Source organism: Panthera pardus, unplaced genomic scaffold (assembly GCF_024362965.1).
Source record: "Panthera pardus isolate Hobbes unplaced genomic scaffold, ASM2436296v1 HiC_scaffold_11, whole genome shotgun sequence".
In the NCBI taxonomy this organism is placed as follows: domain Eukaryota; kingdom Metazoa; phylum Chordata; class Mammalia; order Carnivora; family Felidae; genus Panthera; species Panthera pardus.
In genome coordinates, this window is record NW_026526666.1 from 69,289,983 (window position 1) to 69,317,029 (window position 27,047).

The following is a 27,047-nucleotide window of genomic DNA, read 5'->3' on the forward strand; positions in this document are numbered from 1 at the left end:
ATAGTAGGTGCTCAATGAATATTTGGGGGAAGAAGGATGAAGCCAGACAGGAAAGAGATCTCCAGGACTGGAGGCAAATTAAATTGCCTGTGTTTGATTCTCATCAGGTAACTCCTTAGACAGGAAAACTGCTCTTGGACACCAGACTAAGTCCTGATGTTGACCTCACTTCCAATCTTCAGATGATCAACAGAGGAACCCAGATCAGAGGCCAGAGCAGCTGCCTGGAGTGCATCAGAACCCGGGAGCGGCCTAGCAGTCCATCTGCCCTCGAATTACTATATCAAAGATGCATGGGTTTGCAAAAGGACACTCAGGACGATCCTCTATCCTCCCTCTTGCCTGGGGCTCCACAAAGCGTGACTGGCCAGAGTGGCCAGGACGTTGGGAACTGGGAGAGAAGCCAGCCCTCCAAGCCCCGGATCCGACTCCTTGTACTGGGAGTCCGGGTCTTTGGATCCACTCCCGGGCTCCGAAACTGATCTGCGGTGCGATCACGGCCTGGTACCTTCCGCCCTGGTGCAGAAAGTGGCTCCTGCCATCTGGGTCTGAGGCTAATTTAAGCGATAACCTCACCAGCGGCCCTCTTCGACTGGGGTGACGCTTGAGGAAGTGAAAACTGGCCCAAAAAGATTGAAACATTTGCATGGAACTCTGCACTTGAGACGTGAACCCACTGGGCCCAGGACAAGAGGCGACTCCGAGGGTAGGGAAGGACCAAGTGGACGGCAGGGGTGGAGATCTCCCCACACTCGGCGGGGTCCCCACACATCTGCATCTAAATGGGATGGGGTATCTAAGTTAGGGAGTCCCAGTAGCACCAACACCTGCCGGGGTAGAGGGGCGCAAAACGAGGGCACCCTGTAAACGGCAGGAATTAACTTGGACAGTAAGCCCCGATCCTGTCCCCTCAGCGCCCCCCACTCCTCCACACAGACTCTGTTCTGCAGTGTCTACACAGATCATTCGACATATGCTTCTCAAATCGAAGGGACAGAATCGAAGGAACAGATTTAGATATATTGTTACCCCAATATTTTGTCTTTTTCAGTCCTAAAATCCATGCAACCGCAATTCCAACGGTACTTCTGCCTGCAGAGACAGAAATGTCCCGGAGGTGAGACCAGTCTAAGGCGATTTTCCAACATCGGGGTAACGGAGCACAGACCTACAAGGCACCGGCTTCCTAAGGCGAAACGCGCGGGACCCTTGTAGCCGTAACTGTGCGCATCTCCCCAGCCGCTCCTGCGGGGCCGCTGCGCATCCCTCGGGAGCCACGCATCTCCGAGTAACTGAGGTGTTACTGAGGGCGGGGTGAAGACCGGGACCCTGTCGACCCCCTCCAGGAGTATGAAATTGCGGCGAGGAGGCTGTCAGTGGCCGGGAGGAGGGCACCCGGCGTAGACCCCCGCCGCAAGGAGAAAAGCGAAGACGCAGACCGCGAGCGACTTCCGCTCAGAGTCCGTGTGGAACGAAAAGAGAGTGCTCCGCGGAGACCCGGGACTCAAAGCTGGGAGCCGAGCGCGGTTGGGAAACGACCCCAAGGATGGGGGCGCTCAGTGCACCCCCGGGGCGCAGGCACGGGAGGAAATCGCCTTGCTTCGCAGCAGTCCGAGGTCTCGGCCTCCCGCGCGGCCGCAGCGTCCGGCCGCACCGCTCTCTCGGCTACGAAAGGAGGCGGTGCCCGCTCCGCCCCGCGCTGCGCCGCGCCCACTTGCTCGCGGACAAATTCGTTGCCGAAACTGCAGCTAGGAATCTCTAGCCTCCCTACAGCTTTCTAGGCTGGTACGCGTCTACGCCGACCTTAAAGAACAAAACAATCACGCTCCAAAACGCCAATGAACATTTGTTTTGCGCTCAAATACCCTGACAGACGAAACGCTTAGGAGGCTGAATTATCCTGTACGACCTTTGCCCACCTCAAGTTCTCTTTCACCGTTTCCCCATAAATCCCAGAGCGCCAGCTCAAAGGACAAATGTGAGCTGGGTCTCATCATCCCGGTTGGTCCTCCAGGACGCATCTCCAGTCCTTAGCCTAGACAACCTTTGTAACCACGCATCGTAATAACTTAGGCACAAACCCAAACTCGCCTCTCTTCTCTTTGGCTGGATGCGCAGGGTATGAATTAAATTCCGAATCCGGTCCGTAAAGACCCTATGTGAGCTGCCTGCTCCAACCGCTCGAAATCCTACGAGGCACGCTCCACACTCAAAATCTTTTCTCCTTTTCTCTTGCAGGGTCCCTCGTTTAAACAGCATCGGCGCCTTTATTCGCCTGACCCTATGCGAAGGAAAACCCGCCTGATCGGTCATTGTCTGGTCCGCGACCGCCCCCACCCCCGCCCCAATCAGTGTCACAAAAACGCCCCTTTCAACGGATTCCAAACCCTCTTCACCCGGGCTCACCGAGCCTTCAACTTCATTAAGTGCGCGCTACGGCGGCTCTGGAGGAGGCGAAGTTTAAATAAACCCGAGCGGAGAGGGAGGAGGGGTGGGCCTGGGGAGGGTTGCTAGTTGAAGGGGAGAGAGAGAAGTGTTTTTGAAAAGGGGAAAAAAGTCATCAGGGGAAAAGCGCTTTGTAACCACGAAGACGCGCCCGCTGTGGCGAGAACAAATTGGATATGGAGGGGAAGTGTCCGCCCCCACCTCAACTCCCGCTCCTGGGTGGTCCGGGGAGCCCCAGGAGAAAAGAAAGATGGGGAGGAATCGGCGGTGAAAAGAATTAACCACTTTAATTGGGCTGCAAGAGGAGAGGTTCACCGATGTGCCTCGATCACCCAAACCTAATGCCCTTCAATAAATTAAAATAAAATGCGTGCCCCTGGTCGTGGCTGAAAGACGTATGTCAAAGTTTGAGAATCAAGGCTGTTCTCAGCCATAGAAAGTAAATCTGCAAGATGGGGTAAATTCTGTCCGGAAAGACCCCTCCCCCTCCTTGTGGCCTCGGGCCTCCCGGCGCCGGATGAAAAGGAATGAAATTGAACGAAATTGAACGAAATGAAGTGAAATTGACCAGTGAAATTCGCCAATTTTCTTCCCCTTTAAACTGCCCGCTCTCAACAGCACTCTCTGAACCCCAGGCCGATTTCTTAGCATTTTTTTTTTCTCACCTCGAGAGATGAAGGTGTGCCCTGGATATTTTCTTATTGTCACCGATTGTTGGGGCCTGCGGGGGTAGAAGCTCAGTCGTCTCTACCAGGACTGGGAGGGAACCCACAGAAGCTGCTCCAGATGGGATGGCCTATTTTCTCCTCCCAGGAAGCTGATCCCTAAGTAAGCCACCTTACACTGAACACGCACCCTTTGCACCCACGGGGTAGGAAGGAGCCATTTACTGAATCCCTCTGGTCTGTGGATTGGGAGGAACAAGACAGAGGGCTCTACCTTACAAATCTACAATTCCCTCATCCTTCTTCCTGCTCTTCCCTGCAGTCCAGGTCCCAGGTGGGTCCTTGCCAGTTCCTCATTTACAGGTTCTGGGCCCACACAACCCAAAGGACTCTCAAATTCTAAACACCCTCCCATCTCCCCTGCCTTCAGTAGTGCAGGTCTCTCAGCAATTCTTTTTTTGGTCTTTCTCAAGGCTAGTTGGGCATCTGTGGCTTCTTTCTGCCCACCCCACCCCCCAGCCATAATCTGAGCCAGATCTGGCCTTGGCCCATGGTGAAACTAGGATCTGAACCATGGGTCTGTGGCCTCAAGTTTCTTAGAAGCCCCTGGAAGGGTGCATCTCACTCTTCCCAATGCTCTTATTTCTATCTTTTCCTGCTACGGACCCTCTGACACACATATAGATAGATACAAGCAACATGCTTAGATGAATTCACACACACACACACACACACACTTTCACAGTCACACACTGAGGAGTCCAGAAGGATCTGCTGCTTCTCCTGGAAGTAACAGCTGAAGCAGTTATCTATCTATCCACCTTCTGGCTGACTTAATTTTTTCTCTTCTAAAGAAGAAAAAAACCAACTGATAAATCTTTTACTTGCAGCTCCAACCTAATACCTGGGAGTGACATACTCATGGTAAATGAGACCATGTACGCTACAAAATGTTTTATTGAGGGCAAACACACACATGGTCATGTCCAACCGTTCTCAAAAGAAATGAAATCAAACTCCGCAACCGAAGCCAACCAAGCAGCCAGCCAGAGCCATTATCCCCGTATCAGCAGGCATTTCGCTCTTTTGACCGCTGACTCTAACCTTACTTCTTGCGGGCTGTTTGATAAAACCCTGGGAAGGTGGCCCACCGCATTCTACCTCCCTACCCTCCCGCAGTGTCTCCACGAGATGGAGGAGAAGGCACCTCACCTCTGGCAAAGGGGCTGCATTTACTCCACGCACCTCCAACCTTGTCTCTCCTCCACTGGGGAATGGGCTGAGAGACTTCGGAGCCTCTCCTCAGACAGGAGACCACTGCTCCTCAGCCCTGGTGTGTTCTTCCTACCCTGATCCTGGTTCTGACTCTCCTTCTACAGAGCACTCTGTCCTCTACCTCCTCCTCCTTTCCTACTGTTGCCGATGCCTGAGAATCTGGCTCAAGAGGTCTGTGGGGATTCTCCCTGCTTGACCCTCTCAAGTTCTCTACAACTGGTTCCCTGACCCTGTCTTCCTCCTTCAGTGTGTCACCCACCGTCACCCAACACTCGCCCTCAGCGTGCATCTATTTTCTGTGAAGGCAGCACTGCCTCTTTCTGCACCTCCGTATTTCTCCTTCTCTATTTCCCCGGTTGAATGTACAGAGAAAGAGCTAACTAACCATCTTTGTTTCCCCCAAAGCATCACCTCTCGCCTAACATGCTTGCGAGTCCAGCCACCTGGAGTCCCAGGCACAGGCAGCAAGCTGGGAAGCTCAATGGGCTTATGGAAGACTCAGCCAGCCCGATGGCTTTGCAGTAGGTTCTGGCTCTGAGCAAGACTCAGGGGTTCAGGAGGTTTGCTTTAACAGAGTAGGAGGACCGCACTAACTCTCCCCTTTGGCTCATAGTGTGCACTTCTAACTCTTGCAGGCTGGAGGAGAGAGGGGTTCCACAGTCCCCAGTGCAAGCTTTTCACTCTGACCAGTCCCCCAGTGGTGAGGGGGAGGGGTATCCAAGGAACGATCTACAGCGGCTAAAGAGAAATCTCTCTCCTCTTAGGGACTCAGAAAAAGACTGTGACAGAGAATCACAAACAGACACACATTCATGAACTTGCAGAGGAATAAAAAACACAGCTATCCTAAAATACAACTCACCTCCCCCTCCCAAAGAAGGGCAAAAAGCAGGGATATGTTATGACCCTCAGAAACACAAACAGGAATCACAAGCTCCACGAAAGCCTCCACACACAGAGGCGTACAGAATATGCATCAAGACACATTCACTGAAACTGTACTTCATGGGTATAATGGCCATGAGCACTGGGCACCCAAATAAGCCCAGGCCACACTAAAGTCTAAACGAGAAGATGAGAGTTCCCAGGTGCATTTGAAACAAAACCTCTCTGCAGAACCCCAGGCGGATATTTAGGACCAGAGTGAAAATGAAAGTGCTAGAGGGGTCACAGGCTTCCCAGAATCCTGGCCCCATTGACAGCCAAAGGCCAAGGCCACGATATCCCCTGTACCCGATAAGCCCCAGCCCTCATTTACCTGTCTGGGCTGCCCAGGGCCCTTCCTCACTCCCTCTCTGCCCCAGAGCTAGGGGTCTGGGAGAGCCCCAACTGGCAAAGGGGAGTGCAGGCAAGCAGACAGAGCTGGTGACTGCTGAGTTCACATACCTTTATTCAACTGACACCAATGGGGAATGGGAGGGGGGGAAGACAGATTTTTCTTTTCTTCCACACAAACCATCAGACGATTTCAGAGTCTCCCCGCAGTGGAGAAGTCTAAATCAATGCACACCCAGTGGACAGAGAACGCAGATAGCAGCCCGCTGTACAGATATTTACACATAATTACAGGACCCCCTGCCACAGGATGTGCCCTTGCCCACCCCACCCCCACCTCTCCAGTCCTTGACCCAGACCCTCCTCTCCCACCCCAACCTCATTGCCTTAGCTACAATAAATATCCCAGGGCCTGGGACAGAGCAGAATGCTGTGAGGGTTGCCGGCCCTGGATGGCTGGACCCAGCCGGCCATGGGAAAGGGGAAAAGTTCCTTCAAAAGCACCCCCCAACACAAAAGAGGGAGGATGTTCCTCAGCGCAGTGGGATCCAGAGCTTCTGCAGGGATTGTGGAGACCCCTCACTTAACCTCTCCGTTGAACTTTGCCTGTGTAGACACTGCTTTAGGCTTCAGAGAAAATGAACTTCCTTGGAAAACAGCAAGAAAAAAAAAGTTGAAATTTTCTTTTAAGCACAAAGCGGATAATAAGTGTCTTTAAATTATAATATTGGACAAGCAGGGCCTCAAAGTTGGGGAAGAAGTAAGGGAGAGGCAGAAAGGGAGACCTCTCTGTGCGCAGTTGGTGTTTCTGGCGGAATCCGCAGGGCCTGGGCAGACATCCCTCCGGGAAAGCATTCCTCCGGGGCCTCTGAGAGGCGCAGAGGCTGGGAAAAAGTGAAGGCTCCCTCCCCACCCCCCGCCGCCCCTTTAACTGCTCAAATTGGAATGGGATCGATCATGAATTGCGACTTCATCGCGTAGACCTGGGCCTCTCCCTGAGCGATGGAGCCCGCTTCGTCCCAACTATCGGCAAGATTCTGAGCATGGAGCCTGTTCCTGAAGTGCCAAGTCACGCGCGCCGACTCAAGGTCTGGAGACTCTTCATAAATAGACTCCCTGAGTTCCGCTGGGACCGCAGGAGCTCCTGGGAGAGGCTGAGGAGTGCGGGCCTAACTGGCCCTGAGCTCGACGTGGTCAGAAGTGGCAGCCACTGAGGCCGGCGACTTTGCTGGCAAACGGGGGCCCTGAGGACAGGAGCGCGTCCCCGGGATGCGAGAGGCGGATGTGGCCGGCCACGGGAGCTAGGGCTGGGGCAGTCAGCATGGCCAAGACCTGGGCTTGACCCCCAGGACCCGCCGCCGCCGCGAATGGCGATCCCGGGGAGCCCTCGCCTCCGCCCGGGGGTGCTGCCCCGCCGCCACCGTGGCCCATGATGTGGTCTATAGAGAAGGAAGGCCTCTGGCCGGCCGCGGCGCCCCCGCCGCCCGCACCACCACCCGCGTCCGTCTTGAGACCCTGGCGCAGGAGGGCGGTGGACAGACCGGCCGCGGTGCCGGCTGCGGGAGGGCTCAGCGACGCAGGGTAGAAGGCTTTGGCACAGCCCAGCTCCGCGCCAAGGAAGGCGGGCAGGCCTGCGGGGCCAGGGCCCGACCCTGTGCCCGGGGCAGGCGCAGGGGCCGGAGCCGAGGCTGCGCCCGCGAACACCGAGGCCGTCGGAGGTCCGGGTGGAGGAGCAGCTGCGCGGCCCGGGGGTACCGACAGCTGACAGGGCGCGGCGGCGGCGGCGGCGGCGGCGAAAGCGAAGGCGTGCGGGTGTGGGTGCGGGTGCGGGGCCGGGCCCGGCGGGGGTGCGCCGTAGGCCGGGAGCGCCAAGCCGTAGCCGTAGCCGTAGGCGCCGTAAGCGGCAAAGCCCGGCAGGAAGGCGCCGGGGTCCCCCGCCGCCGCAGCCCCGCCACGCAACAGCAGCTCCGGATGAGGGTGCGTGTGTGGATGCGGCGGCGGTAGCGGCTGCCGCTTGAAGCGTTTGCGGCGCCGCAGGAAGCTGCCGTTGTCGAACATGTCGGCCGACTCTGGGTCCAGCGTCCAGTAGTTGCCTTTGCCCGGGTTGCCCGGCTCGCGGGGAATCTTGACGAAGCAGTCGTTGAGCGAGAGGTTGTGGCGGATGCTGTTCTGCCAAGCGGGGAACTTCTCCCGATAGTAGGGGAAGCGGCCGCTGATGAACTCGCAGATCTCGCTCAGAGTCAGGCGCTTCTTGGGGCTCTGCAGGATGGCCATGGTGATGAGCGCGATGTACGAATAGGGCGGCTTCACCAGCGGGCTCCGCGTCGCCGCGCCCCCCGACGGCGGTCCCGGCCCGGGCCCCGCCGCGCCCCGGGCTGCCGCCGCGCCTGGCCCGGGGCTTCCCGCTGCGGCGGCCGCCGCCCCCCGGGACGCTAAGGCTCGTGGCTCGCCGTCCGAGCAGCCGCCGGACTCCTCTTCGTCCTCTGCTGCGTCCGCCTCGGCTTCCTCCGGGGGAGGCTCGGGGCCGTGGGGGAGCACGTCCCGGGGGGCGCGGGGCCCGGAGCGGGCAGGGAGCTCCCCCCCACCGCTGCCGCCGCCGCCGCCCACCACGTCTATGTCTGCGTCGGCCTCGGACAGAGCGGCCGGGGAGCTCTCGGAGGACATGATCTCGCAGCAGCAGCTGCCCAGGGTCATGGTGCCGCCGCCGCCACCGCCGTTCTCCCGGCTCCGCTCCGGCCGCGGCTCGGGCTCCGCCGCGCTGCCTCTGGGGCGAGTGTGTTTTGCGCGCGGGCGGGGAGGGGGCGGGGGACTGAGGCGGGTAGGGAGGGGTGTCCCCAGCTCCGCAGCGCCCCCTCGTGGCCCAACTAGCCGCTCTCACCTCTCGGTGAGCACCCGACTGGCTGCCCCCTCCTCTAACCCCGGGAGCCCCAGCAGGGCGCCTGCACCCGGGGCGCGGGCGGAAGAAGCTGAGGCTTCCCCTGACCCTGGCCGGTCTCGGCCCCCGGTCCCTCCCGGGATGGGGGGTAGGGGGATTAGTCCCTCCCGCCTCGCGGCTGCCTAAGGCGGAAGAGCGCGAACCCGGGGCGGAGCTCCCCGAGCGGGGTGGGGCGGGACGGGAGGGGGCGGGCGGAGTGCCTCGGCGGAGGGGCCCGGCGGGAACCAACAGCCGCCGCGGCGGGAGCTGGCTCCGGTGGCCGGAGGCGGGTCTTTCCTTTCCCGCAGATCCCGCAAACGCTCCGCTCCCTGGAGCCGCTGCCTTCAGTGCGCTCAGACCCTGGATGTTAAGGTTCACGAGGGCGCCAGCTGGCGCCGGGAGAAGTAGCGACGCCCCCACCTATCATCTTCCCAAGGCAGCGCCTGGGGGCCACCAAGACCGAGGCGCAGTTGGAGCGCGAGCGCGAGCCTGAGAAGCACGGACGCAAGCTGCCAGCGCGGGGCCCGCCGGAGCCCGAGCGGCTTCCGGCCCAAAGGGAGACGCACTTGAGTGATCGCGAGGAGCAAACTTGGCGCTCTCGGCCCCGGGCCTCGGAGAGGTGAGAGATTCCGGCTGCGCTCCTCTCCTCCCTTCCAAGGCCGAGACCCCGCCACACATCCTCTTGCGGCGCCACGGGACTCCAGACGCGGGAGTGTGTGCGGGAAGACCCAGGAGCGCGTCGCCCGCCTGTCGGGCTCTCCCCGAAGCTTCTCTGCGGCGCTCTGGCCGCATTCCGGGAGCCCGGACCGAGCCATCTCTCTGAGTTTGCCCGTACTCCGCCCTTTTTCGTCTTTGTATCCGTTTGTCTTGGGCTCAGTGACTCTGTTGTCTCTCGCCTTCATTGAATCTCTGCCTCCGTTTCCAGTGGAAACCCTGCGTTTGTCTGGGTGTCTCTGGGGGTCGAGAATCCCTCGTTCAATTTCCCCCACCCCCAGTCGCACTGCAGGGCTGCCCCCCCCCCTTTCTGGCCGGCCCCGGACCCTTAGGCTCTACGGACCAGCAGCAGGACCCCCACAGAGACCTTCCTCAATGAACCCTGACCTCAGCCCTGGGCCAGCGTTGCCTCATCTCTCAGGATCCTGTGCACACAAGGTTGGTCCTGTGCTCTTCTTCTCACCAGCCGGGTTTCTGCCCATCCCATTAAGTCTCTTTCTCCCCTGACCAGGAACCCAGCAACCAGTATCTCCAGCTCAGACTGGGCCCGTCTCAACCCGGGAGGGGGGGTGAGACAGAGGTGAGGGCCCTGGTTGTGGGCAAGAACTGAGCTGATGGACGGGCTGCTGCCCCGCCAGCGCCGCGCAGTGGTCAAAGCTCCGGCATGCGAGGCCTGAGACCCAGCACCCTCAGCCTTCACAAGGCTGTATAACAATCAGCAAGCTGCTTCCCCTACCCAGCCTCAGTTTTCTCCTTTGCCTAGTAGTTCAGAGCAGGGACTCTGAAATTAGGCTGCTGGGATTCTGGTCCTGGCTTTATTATTTCCCAGCTCTGTCACCTTGGGTAAATTTCTTAAACTCTTTGTGTTCTATTTCTTCCTCTATAAAAGTGAGATTTAAAAGCACCTACCTCATGCTAATACCTAAAAGTAGCTATATCACTCTAGGCTACTTAGGAAGAGGGTATTGCAAGCACTTTGCAGACTCTTGGGGAGAGAGAAAGAAGGTGGGGGTGGGGTAGCCTCCCATCCTGATCCCAAGCTCTGGTCTAGCCTTCCACTGGGTTACCCCTGCTGGGATAACTGAGTTATCTAACCCTCTCGGGTCACTGCTGAAGTAGGTCCCCTGAAGATAAGCGGTGGGAGAAGGGTGGGGGCTGCAGCCTCTGCAGGCTGTATCTCAGCAGGGTTGATGTGAGAGTGGATACATTCTCTCTTTTATCTAAGTCTCCAGTCTATGGAATAATCTGGTGTAAATGTAACTCTCCCATTCCACGGATGTGGCAACAGAGGCCCAGAAGGAGGAAGGGAATCACCTAGGCTCCTACAAGATAGAGCAGGGCTGGGTGCTTGTCACTTAATCTTCATGATAGAGGTCTCCATCCTCCCGTGCCATCTGGCTAAGAGCAGAGGAGAGTGCAAGCAGGTCTGGCTGCTCTTATCCTGGGAAAGAAAGTCCTCGGATCCCCTCACAACCACACACCTCAGACCAAGGGGATCCACCTAGCGTGATGGGTGTACATAAACAGACTGTCTTTGGAAAGAAGAGAAGAGGGCCAGTCCTCAAACCATGGACAAGAAATTGGGCAAGGACTAGAGGCCTTCAGGGATTGGAATTTTCTAGGAGATAAGGCCCTCTGGGGGGGGGGGAAGGGGAAAAAGAGATGAAGGGGCTTTGGAAAGAAATTTTTTGCATCAGCCCAAATAAGCTCACATACCTAGGTTGCTAGAGTTAGCAGATTTATTTTATCTGGCAACCTACACATACCCTAAGCTTGCTTATTACTTCATGGAGACTCTCCCACACTCACAGACACCCCACACTGTGTACCACATATCAGCTCCAGCCCAGCTCTCTCTGCTAGTATCTAAGAAAATAGAAAAACGACATTGGCATCGTCTTACTACATCTCACCTTCAGAATGTCTTCATTTCTAAAGTGGCAGGCATGAACCAGTAACTCCCTTCTTTGTCAGCACTCTCAGATTCCCCAGGCTCCAGCCTCCTGCCCAGCTTCAGGGTAAGACCGGCTGAGGCATTTGCTACCCAGATATCCTGGGTTCTGATGGTCCAGGCAAAATTCTACCCAGCAGCTGCGGCTGCCACCCCAGCCTCTGCCTGGCCCTGCTGCTGAGACCCAGGTTGGGAAAAAGGGATACTGGACGCCTAGCCCCTATTCTGCAATGTGGGGGTGGAACATGATCTTAAGGAATCATCCGGACCTTTCAAGCCCACATACATTTTTACAGAAGTGGAAACAGGCTCAGGAGATCATGTGACTTGGCCAGGCTTTTAAAGCCCCTCACCCTACTCCCAGGGTTGGCTTGGACCCAAGTGTCAAGACTCTCAGGCCAGAGCTCCTTTACTTATCCAAATAAGTCTGCTTAGCCCCTGACCAAGCTCCACTCTTCCCTGGGGAGAGGTGTTTCTGGGAGTCGCTCATCCCTTCCAAGGTTCTAGTGTAAATCTAGAAGGGCCCATTTGTCTTGAGCAATGCCAGGAGTAGGTGAAAACTGGGGGCTGGGAGAAGGGTTACGGGACACATGGAATGCATTTAGTTTCCTGCACTTGTACCCTGGCACCAGCTTTCCCACCGTGGGCTCAGCTTCTTCTATGTCTTCCGGTGCCGTTCGCTATCTCTGGTGAGTCTGTCACTTCCTCTGGCGAAACCTGTGCTTCAGCCCCCATGCCTGAAGCCTTCAAGAAGCAGGAGGCCACAGGCTCTGTGGGTCTTGGTTACAGTATCACTAGTGGGGTCCTGCAGCCTCCTTTCTCTGCCTTACTATTTGGCCACCTCCCTCCAGCAGCCAAGAAACAACTGGAAGGAGGCGTTTGGGGGCGCCCATTGCGGGGGGGGGGGGTGGCGGGGTGTCGGGGGAACGGGGAGGGGGGGGCAGGGTCCTCTCCAGAATGTTCAGACCGGGGAGTTGTTGCCTGTTTATTGTGATGCGTTGCTAGCTCTCGGTGGTGTCCCTCCGTTTATGGCCCCTCCCTTTCCTTCTCATGGTCGCTGTAACCGTGCTGTTCTCTGCGAGGGGAAAGCAAGAGCTATCAGATGGTTATGAGAATATGATGAAGTAATCGCGAAAGTGGCGAAGAGCGGCGCGGAGCTAGCAAGAGGCGGGGACGCTGCAAGGCCCGACCGCACGCGGCCTTGCCTCCTTGTGAGTTCTGCGAGCCGAGCACGGCCTGAGCCGGGCAGGGGGACACCCCGCCCGCACACTTCTCTAATTTTATTCACAAACCTTGCCAGCCCAGGGGAAAGCGGCGAAACCTGCGCAGCCGCCCCCACTTCCCCTTCCCCCATCCGGCTACAGCTCTGGGGCGAGACAGTTGTTGGGCCGAAGCCGGGACGTCTCTCGATCCCTTCCTCCACCCGGATCTCCGCCTGCTCCAGAGCGATTGGCTTCCCCGGCCCGGGCGGGAGGCGGGAGACTCCAGATCCGGAGACCTGCAAGGACGAACGTCAGGCGGCGGGGCTCCCCCCACACAGGAGCCGGGCTCCGGGTCAGAGTTCAGAGAGAGGTCGGACCCACTGCTTGCACAGAAATGACCGAGCTCCCAGCGGGTGCGCCTTCACCGCCGCCGACCACCTGCCCTGCCCGCCCGCTGTTGCCCACACCTCGCGTACCCTCCACTTCTCGGAGGAAACGTCTTTCTCTCCTTTCACCCTGCCTGGCCACGGTCACCTCCCAGCACCCCTATCCTGGGACTTTGTAGTGGGGGGGCTCGCTTGAGCCCCCCTACGGCCTCAGCACCGCGCGGCGGCTGAGACCTGAGCGAGCTGCGGAGCCTGCGGACTCTGGTTCGTGGGAAGAGGGTTGCGGGCCCAGGCGAGGGTGAAAACAGCACGGCCCCGCAGCCGCCGGACCTGGGGCTCTGGCTTCCCGGCGACCGCATTGCCACAGGCTTCCCCCTCGCCTGAGAGACACGCAGCTGGGGGCAGGGGTCAAGGGGACGCTTCCAGGTGTGTCAGAGCGTCAGCCTCAGGGGTAAGTGCCCCTACTGTCTAAGTGCGTCCTGGGTTTCTGGGTCCGGGGGTCTGTTTTTCTGTCCGCGTGTGTGTGCCCCTCCGGACGGTGGTGGCTCTGTGTCCGACCGGCGCCTGTCCCGAGTGCTATCCTGCCATCCGCACGATTGAGGGGACTGCCCTGGAAGCCTTGCGATCCAGGCCCACAGCTCTACCCCAGAGCCCGAAGCGGCGCAACCTCGTGGGAATTGCGAACCCACCCCAGGCCCACCGCGTGACCCTGGCGGGGAAGGAGGATGTGTGGGTGCAAACCTGGGTACGGGTTTGGGACTACAGCCGGGAGAGAGAGGAGAGCGTAGGGTCACGGCGCTGCGGAGAGCCAGGAGACTAGCGGCGGCCTCCTGCCCACCCCATTGCACGTCGGCCGCTGGAGCAGCAAGACCTCGGACCCGGACGCAATTAGGCAGCCCTGAAGTGGGGCAAGACTGGAGGGAAGGGAGGAGGGGGCCCAGCCGCCCGAACCCGGTGACCGACGCAACGCACACGCACACACGCCGTCGCCTTTAGCCTTTCGGAGGCCCAGGTAGGGTAGCTGGTGAGACCGTAAGTGCCTGGGTGGTTGGAGACATAATGCTGGTTGCCTGACCGCTCTGGAGCCCGTGTGGAGCCGCGTAAGCCCCACAGAAACAGAGCGAGGAGACCAGAGGGAGTCTCGGCCTTGCCCAGTAGATGCAGGTGACGGATTCCTGGGGAACAGCGACCTCTGGAGGAGCGGCGCGTCCACACAGAGAGTCAGGAACTGGACGACCAGGTCTACGACCAGGTCTAGGACCAAAGCGCCCTTTCTCCACCCCACCCCTTTGGCAAAGTCATCCAGAGACTCATAACCTCCGGACTCCTCTTTGCGCATGCTTGTGTCCCTTCCCAACCTGTACTCATACTTCAAAGCCTTGCTCAAATCCCGCTTCCTCCAGAAAGAAGCCCTCTGGAGAGCCCAAAGCATCTTGCTCTCTTTCTGCTCTGAGCTCCTCAGAACTGAAAGCCTGAACCCTTGACTCCAGCGCTCGCACACCGCGCTGCACAGCCGACCTGCTTCCTGCCTCGCCCTTCCCCAAAAGACCGTTAATCCATATACTCCACCCACCCTTTGCATTGCACGCTGGGTGTGCTGTTTTTCTTTCCCTCCAGTAAATAAAGACTGAAGTCATTTATCCCAAAATTGGACTGTAGGTTTTCAAAGTTCATTTCCCAGAGGGGGAAATTGAGACCCAGAGGGAGGGCTGGCTTGCGCAAGGTCACACAGCAAATTGGTAGCAGAGGCGGAACTAGATCCCTAACCTCTCACTTCCCAAGCCAAGAGCCCTCTCCACTTCACCTGGATGTGGGGAAGGGCTTATGTTGAGGGGTGAGGACTGGTTGGGGGGGGGGGTTGACATAGGAGAGGGGAAATACAGGCCAAATGGGGTGTGGGAGTGGTCACTACTCCAGGGTGGGGCAGGAAGGAAGAAGGAGCAGAGCTGCCCTGGAAAGTCAGACTCCCTTTCCTCAACCCTAGCCCAGATCAAGCTACTTTGAAGGGCCCTAACAAATTTCAGGGGTTGGCTAAGTGTCCCACATCAGGAGGTGAATGGGCTGGAGGCTGGGCACAGCCTCGAATCAAGCAACTACCACACTCCCCTCTGTCCTGGGAAGGGAGGGGGAGCCAAGAAACCCCTGCTGCTAATGCACACCCAGGGGGTGCTGCTGAGACCTCAGAGCCCCAGGAGGAGGCCATCTAGTGCTTGCAATTAATAAGTTAAAGGAGAAGCTAGGAGGGTGAATTTCATGCAATTTCCATGAGGCCCCAGTAATTACTGCCCCAAACCTGCTCATCTGTCTGCACAGGTTACCAGGCTGCCTGGCCCCAGCCTGCTTGTCCAGCCTCCCCTGCAACCCCTGCACTCCACTCACAACTGCTCTCCCTTTCTCACGTCTGTACCTTTGCATGAGGCTCACTCCTGCCTGACTCAGTCCTCCTAACCCTCTAGCCATTTCAAATGTCAGGCTTCATGTGATGCTTCCCCGGACAACATCTCACACTGGCCAGGCTCTGAGGGGCTCCTGCCCGTGTGCCCCCAAAGCACTTAGCTCCCTCCATTGTCATGACTGGTTTTCGGGTCTGTCGCCCCCTGTAGACTGTGAGCTCCTTGAGAATGCTCCTTATGTTGCCTTCATCCTCGCTCTTGCTCCTCTACAAAGTGGGGATGATAATTACCTACCTCATAGAGTTGTTGTGAGCATCAAATGAAATAATGCATGTAAAGCACTCAGCCCAGTGCCTGAAACTTTGAAAGAGCTCATTAAATGTTCCTCATCATTCTCAATCACTCTACCTCCTGCCAGGGACAAAACCGAACACCTAGTAGGTATTCAGTGGATGTTAGACATGTGGATATAGGACTGAACGAGTGAATGAACGAATGGCATGACATATTTCTCCCTCTTATCTGGGACTCCCCAGAAAGATAGATGACATCACCAATGGAAATATGTGTTCTCTGAAGACAGACATGTTTCTCCTCCATCAGTCGCCACTGAAGGGATAACATGTCCCCCCTGTGAGAGATAGTTTTTCCATGGTCCCTGACCCCAGCACTCATTGGATTTCTCTCTCGTGTTCTCTGCCTCAGTTTCCTTCTTTTAAAAATGTTGTGACCACTAGAGCCAGCCAAATCCTGCCAAAATCTTCCAGGGGCTCCCCATTGCTTGTAAGACAAAATTCAGTCTCCTTACCATGATGAACTGAACACATTCACAGTTTTTGGATGTCCCAGCTCTCTGCTGGGTAAGACTTCCCCTCCCATAGTCCCCTGATGGGACTGTCCAATGTCTGTGTCCCTCACACTTACTTCCAAGAGCAGACAGACAACCCAGCATGATCAACCATAGCATTGCAGATTCAAGGCCCAGTGGCTGGTCTATGCAGGAGTAAGTGACCTAAGCCGAGCTGGTCATTCCTTCAACAAGATTTGACAAATGGACTCTGGGATTGCAGGATATGGAGATTCTGGGGATCTGGGATTTTTGGGCTCTGGGACTGCAGGATATGGAGAGTCTGGGGCTCTGGTATATATGGGCTCTGGGACTGCAGGAGGGGTGCTTCTCCTTTCGTACCAGAAGGTCACATGGAGAATGCTGTTTGACATTGAAGCCTGTACACAGAGGGAAACAGCCTAAAGAGAGAGACAGCTTCACACCAGTGCCGAGTCCCCTGGCTCTGCCTGAACCTAGAACTCTTCGACTTTCCAGACATTCTTTTTTTTTTTTTTTTTTTTTTAATTTACATCCAAATTACTTAGCATATAGTGCAACAATGATTTCAGGAGTAGATTCCTTAGTGCTCCTTACCCATTTAGCCCATCCCACCTGCCACAACCCCTCCAGTAACCCTTGTTTGTTCTCCATATTTAACAGTCTCTTATGTTTTGTGCCCCCCCCCCCGCCGTTTTTATATTATTTTTGTTTCCCTTCCCTTATGTTCATCTGTTTTGTCTCTTAAAGTCCTCCTATGAGTGAAGTCATATGATATTTGTCTTTCTCTGACTAATTTCACTTAGCATAATACCCTCCAGTTCTATCCACGTAGTTGCAAATGGCAAGATTTCATTCTTTTTGATTGCCAAGTAATACTCCATTGTATAAACATACCACCTCTTCATCCATTCATCCATCGATGGACATTTGGGCTCTTTCCGTACTTTGGCTATTGATGATAGTGCTGCTATAAACATGGGGGTGCATGTGTCCCTTCAAAACAGCACACCTGTATCCCGTGTAAATGCCTAGTAGTGCAATTGCTGGGTCATAGGGTAGTTCTGAGTGTTTTGAGGAACCTCCATACTGTTTTCCAGAGTGGCTGCACCAGCTTGCATTCCCACCAACAATGCAAAAGAGATCCTCTTTCTCCACATCCTCGCCCACATCCGTTGTTGCCTGAGTTGTTCATGTTAGCCATTCTGACAGGTGTGAGGTGGTATCTCATGGTGGTTTTGGTTTGTATTTCCCTGATGATGAGTGATGTTGAGCGTTTTTTCATGTTCGACTTTCCAGACATTCTAATGATATTCTCCCTTTTCTTAAGCTAAGTTTAACGAGGTTCTGCTAGTTTGAGTTGAATTTCACAAACGGCAGAACCACAAGAGAAAAGAATCCTGGGTCCCTGAAACCTTTGAGGTACCACACCACCCTGAACCACCCGCACAGACTTATGTGAAAAGAAAACACATTTCAATATTGGTTAAGCCACTGTTGTGGAAGTTTCTTTGCAGGGGGCAGGGTGGAGTCTGTTACTCACAGCTGAACTTAACCCTAATTAATACAGGAGGGGATGGGAAGATGCCCAAAGACACAAAGGACCAGTCTAGGGTCATTAGCCTGGAGAATAAAGGGCCCAGGGTTGACACAGTCCCCATCTTCAAATCTCTACAACGTTGACCTGGAGCACAGAAACCCAGGCAAAAGGGAGCCTGAAGGTTGTCAGGAGACTCAATATCCATGACTCCAATGGAAGGAAAGCATTCCAATAGGGCTGTGTCTCAGAGGTGTGATAGGCTACATTGATGGTGGCGAGCTCCCCATCGCTGGAAATGTGTGAGCAGAGGCTGGGTAATCACTAGATAGGAATGTTGGGGTAGTTTGTTTTTGTTTTTTTTTTTAGTTTATTCACTTATTTTTAAAGAAAGAAAGCATTAGCATGAGCCGGGGAGGAGCAGAGAGAGAGGAGAGAATCTAGAGCCGGCTCCAAGCTGTTAGTGTAGAGCCCTACACGGGTCATAGAAACCATGAGATCATGACCTGAGCTGACATCAAGAGTCAGACACTTAACAGACTGAGCCACCCAGGTGCCCTTCACTGGATAGGAATCTTAGAGGCATCTAGGTACAGCAGATGGATTACAAGTCAGAGAGGGGTTCAAATTATGTCCCCACCTCGTAGTTGTCTCAAACAAATAACCTTCCAAAGTCAGTTTCCTCATTTGTGAAGGATCCAGATAGCTGGGTTGGAGACAGAAACCAAGAAAATTCTCTAGGCTGCCACCTCACAGGGACTCCTGATACCTAGTACTATAGCTGGAGCCAACTATGGGTCAGATTGCCTCCGTGAGGATCCTGGCTGGCCTCTCCAACCTTCACATTGTTGAGGATGCTTGCTCCAACCTTCTAGCAGAATGCATCTCCCCCTGATATGTCCTTGTGACTGGAGAGGAGCAGTGGAGCCTGAGTCGAGGGGCCTGAGATCTACTCTCATCCCTGTGCCTGCCTTCCTGTATAATCTCAAACATGCCTCTGCCCCTCCCAGGTCCTCTGTTTCCTTATCCTTATCCACATGTAAGAAGTGCATCACCTGTTTTGAACAGTCTGGTTCAAGAATCAGGGCTCTTAACTACCATGCCCTACGTACAATTCCAAACATGAGTGATTGCCATCCACAGCAGTAATAATAACCCCGTTTCTGCATGGTCTTGACCTGCCCAGGCTCCTGCTCATCCTGATCTAGGTCAGCCAGAATGGTGCTATCTGCTACAGGAGCTGACATCACAGGTTTGGGCCAACCCAGACATTCCCAGGCTGCTGAGGGCCTTGTTTTACGAAGTGGAGTTTGGCTCCCCCTTAGTCACATGCATGCCTCTCACAGGGAGTCTGCTGCTGGATCTTCCCTCATCCACTTCTCCCACAAAGCTGGGGCTGCTCCGGATGAAATGGGAAATCCAAGGCCGGAGAGGAACGTTGCCCTGTGATGAGAAGAAGGGAATCACAATTGGAGACAGGGGATGGCAGAGAAGGGGAGATGGCAGCATTTGGCAGGAGGCCTGAGGCCTGAACAGTAGAGGTCCGAAGAGTGAGCTTCCTACACCTGCCACTGATGCCCAGGGTCTGGGGACTGGAAAGGAGAAGGAGCCTATTACTCTGGACAGATTGATGGCCAGAGCACAGACCCCGCCCAGAGTGGAGATGGCAAGTGCCCAGTCTTCCCAGATCCAGAGCAAAACATCTAGTGAGGGGCCCTAGTGAGAGATTCTGATGGGAAGATCACTGGGGAGAGGACAGTCCTAAGAAAGTGGAATTCTGACGACAGTCACCAAGGGGCCCTTTGAGAAATAAAAGTGGACAGTTACCAAAAGAGCCAGTGTGGTCACAGGGAGCTTGGTGTCCTGACAAGGACTGCGTGGAAATGCACTTCCAGAAATTTCTCCTCCAAATACACCCGCACACCTGATATATGTATAAGGCCTCATTGCAACTGGTTTGGGAATGCCAAAAGCTTGGAAACAATGTAAATGTCCATTGATAGGAGGACAAATAGTGGCACATCTATATGAGGAAATAGTATACTGTGTAAAATAGAATAAAGAAGCCCTTTATCTGTTGATCTGGAAAGACCAGATCAAATATATCAAAGGTATATTATTGAGTGAAAAAAATTCAAGATACTCAACAGGGTAAACATTATGCTTCCCATTTTGTTTTTTTTTTTAAAGGAGAAAATAATGTATATTTGTTTTGGTTTGTATATACAACAAAAATAGCTAAGAGGATGAATAAAAAACTAATAACTGATTATCTGTTGGGGCAAATAAATGACAAAAATGGAAGGGAGACTTTTCACTGAATACTTTATTTTTATAATTTTAAAGCCAAGTAAATTTATAGCCTATTTGACAAATGAATAAATACTTTCAAGCAAACAATGGAATCATCCTAATGAATAAGGCTAAGTATGTAGAACATGTGAGTAGAAAAAGTGTAACTATGTGCTAAACACTTCCTGTGGGCCCCAACCTGAAAATATGGTTGGTGGCTAATGTTGAAGGCAGGGACATAGAAGCCCAATCTAGTGGATGCCTTCGGGCTCTGGCCTGTGGCCCATCAGGCAGGGAAGTAGGTGAGTCGGCTCGCTAGGACCCCAAACTTTCTACCTTACCCTTTTGCTCTTCTCTTCCCCATCCCTCTGTCTCTTCCTCCTGTCTTGGACCCACCTAAATTGCTTTGGAAGTAGTCAGACTTTTTCAGTCTGCCCGGCTGGACAGGGATTAGGATGGAGGAAAGGCGGTTTTATAGAAACCGGAATAGCAGACCTTCTCCTTTCCTTCAAGACCCCAAACCAGAGCTCACCTCCTCCAGGAAGACTTCTTTGTGAAGCCCGCCAAGCCCTAGCCCCTACACAATTCAGGGAGCTAGTCTGAGGCTTAAGGTCTGATGCTCAAGCAGGATGGAGCCCTCTTGTCTCTACTTCTCCTCCACTGCCCAAACCTCAAGCCCAGCCTCCAGACAAGGGGTATTTCAGGACAAGGCCCTGCATACCTAGCCTGGTGAGGCTGCCCGATGAGCGAGACAGGGTAGAATATCCTCATCCACCATCACAGTGACGTTAGCAGTTACAAAAGCCATCTCACCCAGAGTGCCTGGGTGGCTTAGTTGGTTAAGCGTCTGACTTCAGCTCAGGTAATGATCTCACAGTTTGTGAGTTCGAGCTCTGCGTCGCGCTGTGTGCTGACAGCTAGGAGCCCGGAGTCTGATTCTGTGTCTCAGATTCTGTGACTCCCTCTCTCTGCCCCTTCCCTGCTCATTCTCTGTCTCTCAAAAATGAGTAAACATTTAAAAAGTTTTTTAAAAAAACAAAAGCCATCTCACCCTGGCAGAGAGGGCAGGGCACATTCTCCCTTTTTCAGAGGAGATTGAGGCTGAGCAGAGGTTCTAACTGGTGAGTGACCAAGGTGACCTACAAGCCCCCTCATCTTGTCAGCACACTACACACTATATTGTCTCCCACCTATATTTGACACCTCTGAGGCAGGGGCAGTATCTGGTTCACGTGAGTCCTCAGCTGGGGAGGAGCACACAGTCATGGGGCTTGGAGAGCATTGAGAATCGCTGTGAAAGACAGAAAAAGGAAAGGGGTTGCCTGAGTGCTTGACCAGACCTCAGATTTCTTGACCTCAGCTCAGCACACTTTCCTCTGTTTCTCTCTCACAGAGTAGATCAATTCTTGGCAGCTGGGACTGCCTACCATAACCCCATTCCAAGCCCCCCTACAACGGGGCAGCTACCAAGAGCTGCCAAGAAGAATGGAGGAGGACGGGAGACCTGGGAGCGCTTCCAAGGAGAGGTGGTAACTGCAGCTAGTTTTCCTCTTCCACACTAAGCAACTGGGTTCCCCACTGGAGCAAGTGACTTCCAGCCACCAGAAGCAACTCCCAGCCCAAAACAGCATCCAAATGCATCCTGGCTTCCTTCCCTGAATTTCCTGCTCCAATCAGGTACATAAAAGGTGGCCAATAGGTGGCGCTCTCGTCTCCACCAAATTGATGAGGGGAGAGGGAGGGAGGACAGGAGTACAGGGAAAGGGGTCAGAGAGAATGGAGCTCAGAAGGGAAGGAAGTAGAAAACTGAAAGACAAAGGAGACTAAAACTTGTCACTTGGGTTGGAAGATACCTTTCCAGATCAGGACCGTGGAGGGGCGTGGCGGAAAATAGGGTGAATAGAGGAATTGGGGCGGGGGGGGGGGCGGGGGTTGAGCCCAGTTTCCACTTCCACTTGCCTCTTCCTCAGAGGCAGAGAATGATTTTGGAGTCAGGTGTGCCAGAGTCAAGTTCTAAGCTTCGCCCAGGTGAGTCACTTAACCTTTATGAGCCCCAATTTCATATCCTGTAAATTGGAGCTGATAATTCTAATAATGCCACCCTGCATTCCAGGAATAAACTGTGTTTGATCATGCATTTTTTTGTAATACACCACTAGATTTGACTTGCTGCTATTTCATTGAGGAACTTTGCATCTGCTTTCAGATGCGAGGATGGCTATATTTTGCATTTTCACCCCTTCTTTATCAGGCTTCGACAACGTATTAAATAGAATTGGAATGTCTTCCATTTCTTCAGTGTTCTAGAACAATTTATATAAACTGGAAAAATGGGTTTCTTGATAGTTTGACAGAATTCATGGGTAAAATCAGCTAGTCTAGGTGCTCTCTGGTGGGAGCAATGGAGGGACAGTTTCTGACAGTGTTTTCCATTTCTTCTGTACTAATCGGTGTGTTGAGATTAGTCACTCCTCAAATCAGTCAAGCCAGACCAGGTTGTGTGCCAGTCAACTGACCACCCCAAGCTTTCAGGGTCGGCATGAGGCTATGATTAAATGGGAAAGTTTGTAACCTCCATGGAATAGAAAGATTTTAGCCACATGGTTGATCATTTCCAAACCTTTGTATACCTGTTTCCCTCCATTGCTACTGCTACTTCCACCAAGCTACCATCCTTCTCTGCCTGGATACTGCAGTAACCTTTTCATTGGTCTCCCCACCCCAACCCACCCCAGATCCTCTCTAATAGATATTTAGGGCTATGAAATTTCCTCTGAGCACAGGTTTGACTACATCCTATGGATTAATATGTACTCTTCTCACCTTTATTAATTTATATATAATTTTCCTCTAACCTGAGGGTTATTTAGATAAGCATTTTTTAATGTTTATTTATTTTTGAGAGAGCAACAGAGCATGAGTGGGGGAGGGGCAGAGAGAGAGGGAAACACAGAATCCAAAGCAGGCTCTAGGCTCTGAGCTATCAGCACAGGGCCTGATTTGGGGCTTGAACTCATGAACCATGAGATCATGACCTGAGCTGAAGTTGGACGCTCAACTAAGCCACCCAGGCTCCCCTAGATAAGCATTTTTTAATTTTCAAGGACTTAATTCAAAATGTGGCCAAGAACATATTCTTATACATGTAGGAATTTATGAACATTTTTTGAATGTTGTGTTTTCATTTCACATTCACATAAACACATTCATATAAGCATATAATTGACCACTTCCATGACCTCCCGATATAAATATCAGAGACCTGATATTTAGAGTCTTCATTTACATTTGTTGTTTGTTGTACCTTTATTTTTTTATGTTTATTTATTTATCTTGAGAGAGAGAGAAAGAGAGAGCATGCATGAGCGGCGGAGGGGCAGAGAGAGAGGGAAAGAGAATCCCAAGCAGGCTCTGCACTGTCAGCACAGAGTGCAACGCAGGGCTTGATCTCGGGAACTACCGAGATCATGACCTGAGCTGAAATCAAAAGTTGGACACTTACCTGGCTGAACCACCCAGGCACCCCAAGTAATACTACTTTAATCTTGAGATAAGGCAAAAAATAATGTAGACTTTATAAGTAAATGCTGTGTTTGGGCCAGCTGGTGGCATGGCCTGCTATATGAAGGAATGCTTGTACTTCATTCAAAAGAAAACAATGGTGGATAAATTTAGGCATCGTGGCTCAAGCCATACCAAACCCAAAAGACTGTGATGGAGCGCTCAAGGCCACAATTATGGTGCAAGTGATTTATTTAGCTTCAGCAAAACAATATCTTTTTTACATTTGATTAATGTTGTGAATATGAATTTTTATTTTGTAGCTCTGTTTGAACTTGATTTGTGAATTAAATTTTTGTTTTATAGTTGCATACAAGGTACAAGTCTAAGAATTTTATATCTGCACATACTAAATGATATTATAATAAAAAGTTAAGATTGGGGTGCCTGGGTGGTCCAGTTGATTGAACATCCTGTTCTTGATTTCAGCTCAGATCATGATCTCATAGTTCATGGGATCAAGCCCCAAGATGGGCTCTGCACTGAGAGCAGGAAAGACTGCTTGGGATTCTCTCTTTCTCCCTCTCTCTCTGCCCCTCCCCCATTCACTCGTGTGTGTGTGTGTGTGTGTGTGTGTGTGTGTGTGTGTGTGTGTGTGTGTATGCACACGTGCGCGCACTCTCTCCCTCAAAATAAATAAATAAACTTAAAAAAAAGTTAAGGTCTAGGTCAATACTGGGGGTCCACAGAATTTTTTTTGTTTAAAAAAGACTACTTTAGCCTCCTGTATCTTTCAAAATCCTCCCCAACCTCATACTTCCAGGATCTCCCAAACAGGTACTTCACATGGGCTTAAAACCAACCAAGTCACTAATAGTAGAGGGTTTTCCATGTTGTACATTTTTCCCTCTGCCTTCCCAAGTGAAGCCCACGGTCCTGAAAATTGCACGAAGGAGCCTCTCTGTTGATCTGCTTACCTATGTCCCTTCCAAGGATGTCACTTTTCTATGTACCCAATGTTCCCCCTGTCAGGGTGAGGTTGGCCACTTCTTGAACTGGGTCCAACAGACTGTCTAACCAGCTCAGCACCATCCTGGGCCCAAAGCCATCCATCCAGTGTTCCAAGTCTCCCTAGGTTAGGAAGCAACCCCCTCAGCTCACCTATATATTCCTATAAGGAACTCAGAACTGTCCCCTGCCTTATCTTCCTGCCAAAACAGGCACCCCTCATTTCCATAACTTTGAGCCACCATCCCAGCTTCCCCATACATAATGCATGCTGAACCCATAAAACAATTTCCCGTTCCCCTCCTCCTCAACCTCCCCAAATAAGACTCTAGAAAGGTAGAGCTTTGGGCCAACCATTTCATTGTCAAAGTGCACACTTAGCTTCCCGTACTAAAATAATTATCTTAATTTCAGATGTGCAAAATTTCTCCCACAATTTACCTCAACTGAAACAAAGAAATAAACCAAGAAAAAAGACGAGGTGGAATCCAGGAAGCAGAGAATCCAGCACTGGACAGAAGTGGAGGGAATTCCAAGGAATCCCAAGGATAACACTGATGAGAAATTTCAGGTCCACATCTGTGCAGCAGACATGGAGAGCAGTCAGCTCATACTGGATCTGGAAGACAGAGAACTCTAAGGTAAATACTCCCAGGAAAGGAAGAATACAACCACCAACAGCAATGACAGACTTCCTGATAAGTTTGACCTCATGAAAAAGTATACCCCAATGCTTTCGGAAAATACAGGAAGATTTAGCCATAGGGACAAAGAAAGCTAGGCAAATGAAAAAATAAGGCATTGACTCCAGGAAAAGTTAAAAGTTGCACCAAAAAAAAAAAAAAATTGTAGTCATGATGCACTAGCAGCTTATCTGAGAACAATATTCATATGGTAACAGAATGTAAATGCTAAAAGCTGATGGTTTGGGCAGGGATGGAAAGAAATAAAGATTTTAGAGGTAAATGATTATTATGATAGGAAATTAATCATACTGTTTCAAGAGAACAGAAATGTGGAAGTATATTCCAAAAGAGACAAATAGGAATTGAAAGTAAATGCTTCTAGGGAACAAAACAGGGATCCTGACAGTAGGCAAGGCACTCTCATAGGCCTTTGCTATTTGACTTGTTAGATTATATGCTTGTTTCAATTTAATAAAAACAAAAATTAAGTGTCAAAAATGTGTCTTCAGATTAAAGATAGGTTCTAGTTTTCTACAAGGATGAAGGGGGGAGTATTTGCTTAAGGTTCTTAAAGGCTCTATTCAGATTATTTTCCCCTAAAAGGGGGAAGAGAGAATCATATTGAAATCTTACTTCTAGATAAGTGGTTGGCACTTGTAAAGACAAGAGTTGAATTAGGGCTTTTGCTTTTGTTTCTTCAACATCTACCAAGGTGTCAAAATTCTTAGGGCATTCTATGACATGTAGCATATTCTGTGAGGGCATAAACAGATTCTGCATTGGCCTCAGAGCCCAGCACAGGGCCCGGCACATAGCAAGCCCGACACTGTTGAATAAAGGAAAATTAAAGAGGCATTTAAAAAATCTCTCTGATTTTCCAGTTTAGTAGTGACCTTTCTAGTATTTCTGGACAGACATTTCCCACCTTGTCCTCAGAGTCCCAAGATCCCAGAGTTCCAAGACAGAGAACTGTAGGACAGTGACGAGAATGGAAATCAGAGCTCACAAGGTACTTCCTGTTTCAATAGACTGAGAAAGGTTCTCCTCTCCTCTGGAAAGTTTTTGGATTTGGAAGGATTTTATCAAGAGGTGCTCTGAGGCAGGAGGAAGAGCTGTAACATCATTTGAAACAGAAGAAAGTTTATATTTTGATGTTTATGGAACTCTACTCCTTAGAGAAGAGACTGGCTGGATCTTTGCTACCTGCTGGACTGCAGGGAGGGGCGATTTTCTCATGTGACAAATGGGGAAATAGCCCCCACCTCCACCTCTTTTGCCTCTTTTGCAAGTCACTGCAAGGACTGCAAGTAGGAATGGATAAGAAGTTGCCAAAGTACTGTCAGCCCAGTCATTATTCAGTAAGCTAGGCACAACATCGTGTCAGTCAGTCAGTCAGTCAGTCAACAAGCATTAAGTGAAGGGCTCCTATGCTTCAGGCAGCTTAGGTCTGACTCTTCCTCAAAGGGGTTAATAGCTAAAGGAGGGTGCCTATTCGGGGCATTTCATACCAGACAGTCATTACCCAGTGTCCTACCACCAAAGAGGGCCTTCCCTGCCTTCTCAGATTTCCTGCCCTTTCTCCGCTATGAGCTGCTGAGTCTCCACCCTCACCCTCCAGCACCACTCCAGAGCTTTAAATCCTTGTCACTAAGAGGTGCATCAGGCACATCCAACATCCATCATGCAAGTCACATTCACCCTGAACTCGACACATGATCCCCTTCCCCGACCCCCAATCCAGGTCCCACTAGACTGACAGTCCTGGGGCAGGGGAGCTTGGAAAAGCCTGATGCTTACCATTTGGGTCAGCACCAGGGAGCAGGACAGGGTCAAAGGCCAACTCCCTCGAACTGCAGCTTCTGAGTCTCTCCTCTGAGCTGCCCTGTCCGTGGTGCTGGGCACAGTCGGTAACCAGCTCAGGTAGCAGCTGCCCCAGGGTAAATCTAGCAGGGTAGGTACAACAGGGGGCATAGATGA

General features: G+C 52.6%; 1 protein-coding gene and 1 long non-coding RNA gene across 2 annotated transcripts; one reads left to right on the forward strand and one right to left on the reverse strand.

Annotated features, from left to right (window-relative positions):
- Positions 1-6,740: 6,740 nt before the first annotated feature.
- Positions 6,741-8,457, reverse strand: FOXD2 (forkhead box D2). The gene has a single exon (XM_019449368.2). It carries the CDS (start codon positions 8,352-8,354, stop codon positions 6,855-6,857), a length of 1,500 nt encoding a protein of 499 aa, XP_019304913.1. The 5' UTR covers positions 8,355-8,457; the 3' UTR covers positions 6,741-6,854.
- A 334-nt stretch (positions 8,458-8,791) lies between these two features.
- On the forward strand, positions 8,792-25,936 carry LOC109266922 (uncharacterized). Its single transcript, XR_002079923.2, has 3 exons — positions 8,792-9,726; positions 21,269-21,552; positions 24,799-25,936. It is a non-coding gene; the product is annotated as an uncharacterized LOC109266922 (long non-coding RNA).
- The last annotated feature ends 1,111 nt before the right edge of the window (positions 25,937-27,047 follow it).

What these genes read in the sequence shown, in the direction of transcription:
- FOXD2 (XM_019449368.2), bottom strand. Translation starts at nt 8,354, where the DNA reads ATGACCCTGGGCAGCTGCTGCTGCGAGATCATGTCCTCCGAGAGCTCC.